Here is a 14,165-nt window from a genome sequence, read left to right as displayed (position 1 = left end):
GGGGACATTTACGTTATTATTACTATTGAGATTTCCAGCTTCGGTTGGTAGTTTATTCTGTGTTCTTGTTACTTGCGTTACTTGTAAGGTTGACATGCACTGGCAACTATTAAAGAATGCAGATCTTTCCTAACTTTTGAAAATCGTTTAGGCAAAAGTGGATCCCGTTGGTGATCAGGAAACTTCCATCCAGGATGGTCTGTACATCTGCCTTTCAGTCACAGAAAACAACGAGTTTTTTTTTTTTTTTTTTTTTTTTTCCCAGAAATGGGAAATGATTTATAAATGTCAAGTGCCTTCGCTATTGCCAGAATCTAGTAAGTGAAATTAGAGACTATGGCTGCAGTGACAATTTTTGTGTTGTTAAGCAATATTGACTGGGGTTGTCAGAAAAACTCCAGAACCTCCATTAATAGACTGTTCCGCCTGTGAAGTAGATAAAGTGAAATTATCGAAATGTTTTCGAATAGTTTTTAAGTTCAAGAATATGTTTGGATTTCGTAAAGCCCTTTAATATTATGAGGTATTTCTCTCACCTTCTTAGCATGCCTTCGTGGTGTAATGGTCAGCACACAGGGCGCGTATTTGAGAGATTCGAGATTGGAGTTCCGGAGAAAGCATTGCTCATTTTTCATGTCTCCTGCTTCAAAATAACCTACTATCTCTACAACTTATTCAATCGAAATAAAACTAATAAACATGTAAGCTACAATATACATTTTGAATCAGCGTCTTCCAGCATGCATTTAAGGAATTTTATGCTACAAAAGCAAGGCCACCATGAAGCGCAAACACATTAGCAATTGGCTATTAAAGAAGGGCTTAAAAGGTGGCAGAAACAGAAAATTAATTTGCAGTTTAACAATTCTTTTACTATTTTTAACCAATAGAGTTTTGCGGAGGAAGAGATTTTTTGTAAGTAGCACTATTCTGGCACGTATTCTTAGAGAATATTTTGATTAACACTATTGTCTTATAAAATTACATTGATCGTAATTTTACGATGCTGATTGAGTGTTTCAAAATGCAATATGCAAGCTAGAAACAATCTGAAATTTTTCGCATAGTATCAGTATGAATTAAACAAAAGTCTTTATATTGGGCAAATAACATTATATTTTGCTGTATTCAGTCCGAATAATAAACATTTTTTTTTCCAATTTGTGGTGTGATGAGGTTCTTTTTTCCCTTTCAGTTATTATTAGTAGAAGAAATTCTCGTGCCTTCATGATCTATTCACACATCCTTTCAAAATCTGACACTTTAACAGACAGAACATCCTTTAAAAGGTGTATTAATTGAAAGTTGTTATAAAATAGAAGACACACATTAACCCATTTCCTATTTCTTTTAAATTATCTCCCCCATTAACCCATTTCATTTTGTGTCTTCTGCAACCGCTGTTTCATACCTTCAGACTCCTATGAGTGTTACCCACGAACATATGTGTCTATTATAACTGTTGAATGTTTATTTTGTTTGTATTATATCAACCTATGTTCACACCAAATTTTATTAAAATCTGTCCAGATCAGATATTGAAATTCTCTTAATTTCTTTCACCAGTGTATATAGCAAATGTTCGAATATAGGTATTTTGACACAAAATCGGACTTCTTATGAAATGACATACCAATTTTTTTCAGTATTTCGATTCTACGACTCAAATTATGCCAAACTAAAAAGTTCTGTAAAAATAGCACTAGTAGTTTTTAAAAAATTAGCTCTCAAGGAGCTCATAGTGCACAACTTGGCTATTAGTCCACCAGCTACAGAGCATGACCTTGCGTGGGTGGAGAGAAGGTCTCGCAGTGTGAGGCACAGTGTCTCGTGGTGACAGCCAATGTCTGAAACGCCTGGTTGTGAATAGGGAACGTACGTTTCGTGGCTGTTGAGTGCTCGATCAAATATGGATGCATTGCGGTGCCGAGTAAACAGTGACACACAGGCAGTGACACGCTGTTGCTTGTTTGCATCGGACAATGAGTGGGGTACCCACTTGCTCAGCTTGTATGCCTTCCCTATGCGGTGTAAATGGACAGCCTGGACGAAATTCTCAGAATTGCTTCTTTGAAAGGTTTATTGACTAAAACCTAAAAAGATTGTAAAATAAAAGTCTATGATTAAATTCCTTCCGAAATTCTAATTATATACATTCACAGTTTTTAACAACATTTAGCCCAAACGGGCTATTAGACTGGAAATGGGATTTGACAGCATATCATTATAAAAGTCTGAATCATTTTTCAAGTTGTTGCCACGAAATATTATTGACCTGTATCATATTTAAAGAAATTAAATTTTGAAAAGTCTGCATGAATGTATGTATATTTCTCTCGCTGTGAAGAAAGGACGGTACCTAGAGCCATCAAATTTTGGATAACGTAGTCCTCCCCCTGAACATGTGCACATGGAAGACTGAATTTTGAATTTTGAATTTTTTTTGTTATCTATTTCATATTTAGCAAAACTTTAATGAATTTTCGATTAACAAACTCAACGATTTAAGGCGATCTGTTGCAAGACAAAAGTCAAATAAAAACATTTTTATCTCCAGCGCGCAAGAGTGTCTATTGGTAGTTCTTAAGATATTCTGTTTTTAAATATGTTTAGTCCAAAGTGGGATTAGCCCAAATGCTCTCGAAAAGTGTATGTGTCTGTAAATGAAAGCAACACCCGTTTGGGCGTAATAGTATAAAATCGAAAAGATTTTACTTTTGTGATTTTGCTATTGGATTTTATATGGCGTAAGAGCGAAGAAAATGATGCTTAATAATAAAGCTAAAAAGACAAAAAAATAAACGGCCTAATAGGAGTGAGTGTAATAGCAGACTGGTAGACTGCAAATAATAGAGAGAGTAAATAGCCTTAAGAAACACTTTTCGGTGACCGTTTACTTCTGAACTTTATCAAATTTTTTAATGGTATTATTATTTCTTTTAGCCTCATCTAATGTATCCAGGCTTTCACCTTCTATCCGAAAAATATTTAAATATAGAAATATTCATCAAATTTGCCTTACAGTTAAAAATAAAACAGTACCTTTCTTTCTTTCCACCGACAGCGAGGCAGCCGGTCCACTGGGTAGTTAGCATATCGGCCAGGTAGCCCCGCTGACGGAAATAACTTGATCAACATAACACAATTATATATATATATATATATATATATATATATATAATTCAAGATGATTGATATATTCAAGATGATTGATAGGGGCAGTGCAAACAAAAGCTGGACGAGACGATAGTGCAGTGATGGAAGAAGGGTGCATTGCGGGTGAGAAAAACAATTTCAGTTACATATTTACAGAGTTATGGATAGGGGGTTACATAAGACATCCACAACGTGAACAATAAATGAGTACAGTGCAATATATGAGCAATTAACAGATTGACTGATAAAACAGAAAAAGTAATATCTAAAATAGGACTAAATACTAAATAGCAATACTGAAAATAATAAGAAATAAAATACTAAAAAACGAAATAATACATAAAACAAAAAACAAGCAAAACAGTGAAAACAATACATAAACTAAGGCAAAATACATAATTCAAGGTTCATAATTTGGTTTCAAGGAAATAAGTATATACAGGGAATAAGAAAAGCCGAATAAGCTAACTTAAGATAAAATTAATTCGTTACAGGTACAGAGTATACAGGGGCTGTGCTGGTGATGAGGATAGCAGCTGAGAATTACTCCAGCCTGTCTGAGATTTTGCGTGCAATATTTATGCAATCGCATATGCGTTTCAATGCATTGCGATTTTTCGAAGTAGCTTCGGCCCATGCATGGATGTGGTTTGCTACTGGTTGCCTAAGATGATGTTTGGCAGTCCCTCTGCAAGCGAACAGATAGTGGTCGGGATATCCTGCCATCCTGCATGAGCAATGGTCGTTTTCGCGTCTTCTGAAGCGATGCAGGTAAGTCATGAAGGGACCATGTTCTGTTAGAAGTTGAGTGAAGTGAGACGAGCCACATTTTAGAAGCCGGCAGACTTTTGGAAAAAATCTGTGAACTGTTCTGCCGGTGGTCTCTGTCTCCCACAGATGTTGCCAACGTTTGAGTAATTCTCTCTCGAACTCAGCTTTTTAAGAACGAGCCCGGGAGAGGCACGTCAAGTGGGCGAACGTAGGCTCTTTTGGCTATTGCATCTGCAATTTCATTACCCAGTATTCTGATGTGGGCAGGTACCCACTGGAGTTCAGGCCTATAGTATTTTGGTGTTCTTAGTAAGAGTTTTTGTATGGCCCTGACGAAAGGATGTTACAAATAGCATGAATTATTCATCTAAATTTCTTTCATTAATATTCTAGTATGCTTATTACTAATATTTATTACTATTGCTTTGTTACCAATCAGTGAAAATTATTTCTAGAAATATTATTAATTTTGCTTTTTCATTAAATCCTATATGAAAGCAACGAAATATATACTGAGTATTATCAATGAACAACACTGGATACTATCAATGTAATTTGTGACATCCATAGATCATATCTAAATATTAATTAAAACAAAGGGCATTTATTATTACAAATTTTTAACGTTATTTCATGCTGTGACTCATGCAATTATTCTAGGAACAAGAGTCTTTCCATTTTTTTACTTTTCAAAGTTATTTATGATAAAGTTACTTTCAACGCAAGTAAATATTTTTGACAAAAATTTAGGTTTTCAAACTTTTAATTCCTACATTAAATTTTACTCCACCTTCTGATGAAAATAGTATAAACATTCTTCAAGCACTTTCACACGTTTATGACAGTAAACAAGCAGAATGACAAATTAAAAAAGAAAATTTTAGATAAAGGTTTCTTGGGATATTAAAACATTCCCATACATGCTAGACTTTGAAATATACTTAAATAAGAGAATGTTCGATGAATAATTAATTTTAATCCAATACAAGATTACGACATTTCACAAACGTAAAAGGGCTTTAACTCGTATTTTTTCGTCAATCTTTTATCTAAATTCCACAGGTGGTAAAAGAAAGTTCTAACATAATTTTCCACTATGATTAATAGAACCTCAAACTTAGACTCTCACTTCAGTTAAATAATAAGATACCGAGATATTATTTTGAAACTCTTGAAAAGGCCTTCATTTGACATGAACTTGTTCTTAACAAATACAGTTTTCGAAATCTTTTGTTTCTGGATTAGAATATTATTTTGAAGTCTACCTTTTCTTTAAAAAACGATATAGAAACTTTAATAATCTTTCTCAGTTTAACTTTTTCTGACATTTAGGCAAGATTTACATTGAAAAATATTGTAATAAAAGAAAGAAGACATTCTCATGTTCACTAAAAATACATCGTTATGTAAATACTTAACAGTTATATATTCTTTTACACCCCTCCCCGATGCAATATCCGTGGCTTGCAAATTATGCCCCCAATACCTGCTTTAGTTATAAAACATTTTCCGCCTCTAAATCTCGCCGCTCTGGGCAGTCGCCCAGTTTTCAATAGTTAAGTATCTTAACTGTATAACCTCATGAATTTTAATTAAATATCTCTCAAATATAAATTATTTTCTGGCATGAGATATTTTGCACAATTATGCATTTATGCTTTATACTTAGCATAGTAGCTTAACCACAAATTTTATTCAGTTAATATTAAAGATAAAAGGCGAACATTTAACTCTCAGAATTATTTATATTATGTATATTTTTAATATTCTTTAACGTGAAGTAGCAAAGTTTAAAATCTACAGGGAAACAATAAGGCTTAGAATTATGATGTTAAATTGACATAACATAACATAGTATCAGTGAAATATCACTGATACTATGTAATGTATCAGTGATAACACATATAACTCTCTCAATATTCGCTAACTTCAATCTGTTTTCAGTTTGATCAGTTATTCAGTCTTAAGCAGTTCACTTTGGTCAAGATAAACAGCAAGAATTCTTGTTTTAAGAATTTCAGCTTTTGAAATTTCCTAAAAAATTTTTATTTCGTCAGTTAAATGAAAGTAAGCAGAATTCCCAAAGAAGTAGTCATTTGATGAGCGACAATTTTAAAAATTCCAGGGATGTCTATCCAGATATAATCTGTCACATAAATGGAGCAAATGTTAAATTATAACCCTGGCTGCCAAATTTTATGTGACAGGGGTTCGGGACTTCGAATCTAGTTGCGGGTCGAAAGGTAAATAACAAAAAAAAAAAAAAAAATAAATAAATAAATAAAAAATAAAAATAAAAAATAAAAAATTCAAGGACATAGGTTTTTAAACAAAAAACTTCACAAACAAAAATGCTGTTGATAGTGTCTCTGGGTCACTGGTTATGTTTTAGTCGATGATAACCATTAATATTCTATCCGCAAACATCCCCTTTCTTTAGGGATGTATATAAGTACTGAGTACCAAAGCCAGTCAACTCACAATCCTCTTGGTGATCATCTCTTGAAGATCCATCTCTCTCTCGTCCAACAATGAAGGTAAGTATTCTCTCCTAAAACTTAGTTAGTTAATTAGTAAAGCTTGCCTTAACTTCTTTACTTAGAAACATTTTAACTTGCCGTTTGATAATCCTACGTAAAGTAAATACTTTTAGCAAAAAACGTTGTGTATTACTCAGCGCGAATTTTTATTTGAATAATACCATTTAATTGTGTCCTGAAACATGAGAGCAGTTTTTTTTTTACGACTGCTGTTTAAATTCATCTGTTTGAAATATCTTTAAAATTTGTAATCATTGTATTAATACCGTATTGCAGTAGAAAATGAAGATATTCTCAATTCAAAGATATTGTGCATATGCCACATTTTTAAGCTTAGAAGCTCTATATTTTAATGAGACTGTTTATGAAATTTTGAAACTCTTTGTAAATGAAAAGTCTTTCTACGGCTTTTGTCCTCAAAACTTGCAAAATAAAACAAATGGAACTGCATTTTTCGGCAATAATAATTCTATATGAAACTGATAATACAAATTGGCTTTGTTATAAAATAAATGGATTCGGCAGAAAATGCAAATGGTTTTCAGAAATCTCTTTTATAAGCTTTTTCTTTGTGATAAGGATTTGATGATCGAATTATCAGGTACTTTTTTGCTCTTTTTCTAAGCAGTTTTACATTGAAGCAAAATTGGCACTGCAGAAACATAGTTTGTTTATTAAGATTCCTATATTTAAGACACAATATCCCTATATGTAGCTTAACCTATATGAATAACCCTATATGTAATTCCTATATATAGCTTAACGAATTGTGGTGTAAGGTTTAGCCTAAGTTTCTAATAGTTTAGTTAAAGCTACTTTCTGTCCTTCCTAATATCAGCTCACCGATAGCCTTAAATGCGAGTGGTATTTAAGTCGAAGTTGCACTGACTTCGAGAGAGAGCCTCAGAGTTTCTGACTAGCGCGAGTTCGCCTTTTGTCTACGTCTCTCTCTACGCTATTACTATGCTCGGCCGTATTTCAGGCCCTTGATAGCTTGTTAGCGTATTCGATATTTAGGGGCCAACTACTTAGAATTTTGATAGCTTCGGCTATATCGTTCTAGTTAAGCATTAGTTAAGACTTATTTCTTATTACTTTGAGTTCAAGCGCAAGTGGGGGCTTTGTTGTACGCCCTGAGAAAGGAGCCGACTGGTTTATTTTTATTTTGAGAAATAAAGGGTAATTAACCCTTCTTGGGCTTTCCGTCTCTCTTCCTGAACTTAAGCGTTAAGTCGCTTAACTGTTCACGAGGTTCCTACACATTTAGCTGTTAGATAAAAGGGTGGAACCCCACAGTAGTAATGTTCTGTTTTGTCTTAGTTATAGTAGTTAAGACTTATAATAGTACTTTGTATACAGTATGAATATCCTCAGGATGTGAAATTGGTAAAGTCCTCAGGACATCTGAAAATCAACATCTTCAGGGCATCCTCTCATATCCCGGGAGGTAGCGACTTAAATAAAACATCCTCAGGATGTCCTGAGGACATCTGAGAATCAACATACTCAGGACATCCTAAGTATGTCCCGGGATATTGCGACTTAAATAGGACATTCTAAGAATGTTCTGTGCTATGAGGGTAGACTCTTAAGGTACATTAATTTTGTACATTTTAATTAATTGTAACATACAACACATTGCAATTGATTTTTCCTTTTTTTCTTATTAAGCTGAAACGGTATTGTTAACAACCTTTGCTTTTTGTTTCCTCTGATCGTCAGTAGTACACTTTTAAGCAAACTGTCAAATGTTTCTGGCCATATATTTTAACTGCCATATTTTTACGGACATTAAAAAATATACTCCATGCACAAAACAAGAAATGGTTTAGACTGATTTTGCTATAACTTAACACATTCCTAATTGAAAATACTTGAGAGGTACCTGAACATTTCACACTCTAGTCTCAATTGACTTACTAGATCAAACTTCAGGACAACACATAAATTTTTCTTAGTTATACTTATACAGGTATATTTTAACTGTAATTCTAATATTACTGAATTTAAATCTTAATATTACTGACACCGTTATGAAGACATATGCATAAACAGCAGTAAAAGTATTTATTGTATAATAAATAGTATTAATCATGAAATAACATAGAATTCAAACATTAGATCTCTTAACACAGATGTTATTCTAATAAAATATGCTCTCTATTTATACTTAAAAGTTAATTCTTACTGATCGAAGTCAGAAACAATTAAAAGGTTACATTTATAGAAGTTAAAAAAATTGTATTTTACTTAGCGAATAAAACTAAAATCATTACTAGTAACAATTCTTAATTATTGTTTTAAAATAATACATTTGCAATTCAACATTTATGTGATCTTAAGTAAAAGCCGTATGAATTTTAAAATTGGAGTTCTATCTTTCGTGTTCATAATCCAGTTTATCCCTTAAAATAATTGATCGTTAAGAAATGTCTACAAGCCTACAAGTTTAAAAATGAATCCCCAGAAATTGAAGTTTATTGGGGAAGATATTTTAAACGAACTTTTCGAAGTAGCAATTCCAAACAGTAGAAAAGAAAAACTTAGTACTATATTATTCTATCATAAAGACAGTATAATTCTGAGATATAAATTTCATCATAAAGAAATGAAGGCAGTAGCATTTGTTTCATAAGAAAAAAATTATCTCTTCAAGATGCAGCTTCAAGAGCTTGCAACAAGTATTTCTCGCCAGTGATGTGATGAGAAATTCTACTTTTATAGTATATTAAATTATGTAGTGAAACCATTAACATATAATCTCATATCTAAATAAAAACACACAGTTAGTTTAATAAAAAGCATTGCTTAAGATAAATACCATAAAAGTAACATCGCTGTGCTAAAAATTTTGACTTTGTATTTTGTTTGTTTTGATTTTAATGAAGCTTTTTACATGTAGTATAGATAGAGAAAATTATTTGCTTATCGCTTTCTTACAAACGTATTCTAAAACGCTTATGTTAGATATAATTCTTTCATTATATTCTAAATTTTACTAATTTTTACTCAAAAATACGATAAAAATATATTCTTACGTAGTTAGTTGTCTTGTTCAGAAATGCAAAGAAATTATTAACTAATATTTTAAAATGTGATACTCTAAAAATGCCAGTATCAACTTTATCCTGAATGACAAACTGCTTTTGTAATAGTCTTTCAACAAAAAGAAGCTTATTTATGAAATTTTTAGATTTTATGTAAAAGTTAGGTAAAAAAAAAGTACAAATGGAAGCAATTTCTATCTCAAAATTGAGTATGTCTATATTCTATGATTTAGCAGTCTTTTAATCATAAATTTCTTTAGAATCATTAATTTAAAAAAATTAAATTCATGCTGAACATAATTTTATTAACTATCAAGAATGCAATATGCGTGATTTTCAATACGCGTGATGTGTTTGCTCTGATTTTATAAAGGGAAATAGTATTTAATGTTTAACAAAAATAAGTAAATTGGCATTTGTAAGAGATATGAAAGCTTAACTTTGAAAATAAAACAATCGAAATTAAATCAATCGGTTAAATATTCTCTAGAAAAAAAAAATTATTTTTTTCTTCGTTTCATTTCTTTGATCCAGTTCGCTCGCTACAAAATTGAAAATACAGTTTTTCAAGAATAAGCAGGACGGGAGATTAAAAAGATGCAAATTAATTAGAACTATAAATATTCTGAACATTAAACCTATATCGGGTGTTAATTTGAATAAAAGAAAATAGCAAAAAAGGGGAAGGAGAAAAGAAAGAAATTTTATAAATGACCGAATATGTAAAATAATTGCTGAACAGAGTTTTCATTTCACACCCCATCGCTTTTTCTTTTAGTCCAAAGGGGGCTTTGTCCCTGAGAGACTATTGTTTTCATTTTGGAATTTCTTTGAAACACTATAAATGTCTGTATCACTTTTCAAACTGTTGCCACCAAATATTATCGCCCTGTATTATATATGAAGAAATTAAATAATGAAGAATCATAAATGTATGTATGTCGCTTGCATTGTGATAAAACAACGGCAGCTAGAGCTAACGGTACCTAGTACCTATTCAGATTTTTTTTTAAAATTAAAATCCCTTTTTTTTTCTTCAGGTCTTCATCATCCTTTCTCTTGCTGCTGCTGCTGTTGCTCAATTAGCGGTAAGTATCTTCTACACTAAATTTATTTTCTAAGACTTATGAACTTGAGATTTAAAATAAAAATTAGGTTAATATATCTGTTAAAATCCTTAAATTAAAAAATTATTAGAACTAAATTTAAACCTTACCAGGATGATGATAAAATTGCACAAAAAACTTATTACATTTTAAAATAATGAAGCAGATTTAAAGAAGAGCCTTACTATTTTAGAAATATTTTTTATAATGTTGATGTACCAATCATATTAAAATTCATAACACATATTGATTATTCATGATTTCATGTTTTTAATAATCTGAAGCATCAAAACTTGAATAATCCAAAAAGAACTGTATCACGTTTCGTTCCGAATGACTTTTTGAGCATTGAAAGATTAAAAAAAACCGTAAAATGAAATGGAAATTGAAAGAGAAAAATGAAAAATCAGTACATTTTTGCACCCCATACTCAAATAAATCTTGCAATGACACCGACATGACAAAGTCTCACACAAATAAATCTTTAGTACATAATTTAAAAAAAAATTGCTACAAAAATGTAAAATGTTGTTTAGTGTAATTTAATCTGTTTGCCCCATGTGTAACGTGAGTATGTGCCAAATTCCCTTAGAAAGTCTTCCACGAAGATATCCCTCTCCTTAGACATTGGCTTTTACATAATCAAATAAACGAAACTAAACCTATTTTATCTCAGCAGTAGATAAGGTATTTGAAAGCATTTATATATGATTATATGATCATTCTTTAGTAACATAAAGTAACACACGTTTCGGTAAAGGTGCAAAGCATAAATGTAGATAAATAATGAAGGAATAATACCTCAAATTTACTTAGCCCAGGAAATCAATGTAACAAGCTTATTATGTATTTTAAATTTACATTTAATTTTAGGATATGTTTCAGAAAATAAAAGTTTTCGGTTATTAGAGATCCATTTGCGAATTTCGTCTTGATCTATGTTGCCAGTGTTGATCGTACTTCTCCGTATTTAAAATATTACTAAATTTGCAGGGAACTTAAACTCATGCTACTGTTACTACTGCTTTAAGTACTAGCTTATTTAATAATTTATAAATTACCCATTCCAAATGAATCAATTTCATGTACCCTTATTTTTTTATTTGAGAAAATAAATTGATACTGGTGCATGAAATATAAGAAAAATTATACGAGTTTGACTTAGAACTTTTCTAAATGAAACTAAAATCTGAATGGTATTCACTTCGAACAATGTTAAAATGATTATCTAATTATTGCCTTTCTTACTGCTGTTTATCTTTGTTAATTGCTCCACAACAAAAAATAGTGAGGTTTTTACGAATATGTAGGCTCATAGGAAACTTTACAAGGAACTAATTACCTCTGATGTACCCTGAAAAAGTGAAGGTCTCTCTGTATAATCAAGGAAACGAAGAAGTATGAAGTATGTTAGTATGTTATGAAGTACATCCACTGGAGATACTGAGATGAGTTTATAGATCTAACAAATACTTTAAAACATATTAAGAATGTTGATAATCTATATCAATATTTTGGTGCTACTCTAAAGCTTTTCTTTTCTCATTTGATGTATATCGAGCTAATACCATTTTAACAAATATGAAAAAATGCTAATTTTAAATCAGGTCAATCATTTACAAAAATTCTGTATTTTCAGCATCCATTTTAGTGTAGACAAGGTTAAACAAAAGTATTAAAAATTCTCAAAATGTAATGATAAAATGCATTCGTTTATTTATGTATTGTCTATTGTTTGAACAGGCACCACCACAGTATAAACCTATTCCTTATTCGTTCAACTACGTTGCCGAAAACGAAGACGGTGGAAGCAGTTCTCATCAAGAATCTGGAGATGGCGCAGGACGGGTGTCAGGATCTTATAGCGTCAATGATCTGGAGGGACACGCTAGAGTTGTCGAGTACGTTGCTGACGAAGGTGGATTCAGAGCCAATATCAGGAGCAATGAACCAGGCATAATCAGCGCTGCTCCCGCTGATGTCGTGATTGAATCTTCTGGTGGTTCTGGAGCCGTAGCCCCTGCCGCCGCTAGAGTAATTTCCGCACCGGTTGCTGCCCCAGTTGTCCGCTCAACTCAACCTGCCTCTCAACCCGCCTCCAGAAGTGGAATCCGTTATGTTTTGGTCCCTGAAAGTGATCCTAGAGCTGCTGGTGGAATCCCGATCTAAATATTGTAGTAGCTTCATGTGATGATACTCTTAACATCGGCTTTCGAACTGGGAACTAATGAAAATCATTCCTAAAAATGTTTCCTAACAACTACCTCAGACCTCCAATAGCATTATGTTTTATACTGTAATTAAATTGTGTTTTTATTTAAAAAAATTTCTATTTATTTTCTTCGGAGAATTTTTCACGTTTTTTTCATAATCTTCTATTCGTATTTTACACGATTTGTGATTATATATCATACTACCTTCTATTTTCTAATGATGTTGTAAAAGTGTTGTAAACATCTAATGATGTTTTAAAATTAAGACACAATAACACGCCGAATAAATACTAATTCAGAAGTCAAACAACAAAAATCAGTATTTATTCGGCGTATTATTGTGTCTTAATTATAGAAGCCCCAAACAGGCTTACATTTTGCTTTCTTTTTTGCACGTGGTGTGGCCGCCATTTTGTGATTGTAGGAGTTTCGGTGAGTACATTTTTGCAATTTTCAAGTTATGTTTATGTTTTGTACATTTGGATATTGTGCTTTGTTTGTCTGATTTCATGCATTTTGCTTACAAACGTTTTGTTTTCTATTCATTTCAGTGAGGGATTTTTCTGTGTTTTGTGTGTACTTTATTATTGCTCAGTTAATTTGGTTTGATTTTTGCATTGTTTATCATGCCTTCATCCGTTAATCGTTTCACTAAATTACGCCTGAAACGGCAAAAATTCCTGAATCATCTTGACTTTTTACTTAAATGTAAATATAAAAAATTGATACCCAATTTTATTCAAATCAAATCTAATCAAAAACCTTCGAGTCGCGTTTCAAGAATTCTGTTAAATTGCAAGCTTGCCTTACTTCGGTCCGTGATAAGGGATACACGTCAACAATTGTCCAAAATTGAACATGAACTCTATAAGCTTCATCTGGAACTCGCTAAATCATATCCAAAATTCACTGCCCTTGAACAAAAGTCTTGGTCTAGAACGGAGAATGCAGTTAACCGTCATAAAATCACCCTTGCAGTTAAATTCGAAAAACTTCTTTTACAGTCTTCCAGTTCAAGTAATTCAAAAAATCTTCCCATTGTAAACATCAAGCCAATAGTTAATATTTCTAATGTTAGTCTTTCAGAAGAACAAGAGAGAATTCTAAAATATAATTTTAACTTCTCACAAACCCGTAAACCCTCGATTCCAAAGATTTTGGCTCCTATCGAAAAAGCTTTCAAGTTCAGTAAAGTTTCAGATTCACAGAAAGAAATGATTAGGCATCTTATCGCTCATAATGTAAAATTCAATAATAAACCTTTGAAACCAAATCTAACTGCGAGAGAAATTGCTACAATGCGCGAAATTCCTTCTAACCCGGATATTATCA

At 32.0% G+C, this 14,165-nt stretch overlaps 1 protein-coding gene and 1 long non-coding RNA gene across 2 annotated transcripts in view; one reads left to right on the top strand and one right to left on the bottom strand.

Moving 5' to 3' along the window:
• The window catches only part of LOC146996951 (uncharacterized), a 311,932-nt gene that overhangs the window by 270,734 nt on the left and 27,033 nt on the right, over positions 1–14,165 (bottom strand). The gene's annotated exons all lie outside the window — the stretch shown is intronic.
• On the top strand, positions 3,895–12,946 carry LOC118193695 (cuticle protein 16.8-like). The gene is made up of 3 exons (XM_085817958.1): positions 3,895–3,927; positions 10,555–10,602; positions 12,364–12,946. Exons 1-3 carry the CDS (start codon positions 3,895–3,897, stop codon positions 12,787–12,789), a joined length of 507 nt encoding a protein of 168 aa, XP_085674084.1. The 3' UTR covers positions 12,790–12,946.

Source organism: Stegodyphus dumicola, chromosome 6, assembly GCF_044657685.1.
Source record: "Stegodyphus dumicola isolate Sdum_Otavi_A_Nest chromosome 6, ASM4465768v1".
In the NCBI taxonomy this organism is placed as follows: Eukaryota; Metazoa; Arthropoda; class Arachnida; order Araneae; family Eresidae; genus Stegodyphus; species Stegodyphus dumicola.
This window is presented reverse-complemented; position numbering and strand designations above follow the sequence as displayed.

Coding starts and splice junctions, on each gene's coding strand:
- LOC118193695 (XM_085817958.1), top strand. CDS start 3,895: ATGGTCGTTTTCGCGTCTTCTGAAGCGATGCAG. Junction 3,928..10,554: donor CGTCTTCTGAAGCGATGCAG/GTAAGTCATGAA, acceptor TTTTTTCTTCAG/GTCTTCATCATCCTTTCTCT. Junction 10,603..12,363: donor CTGCTGTTGCTCAATTAGCG/GTAAGTATCTTC, acceptor TTGTTTGAACAG/GCACCACCACAGTATAAACC.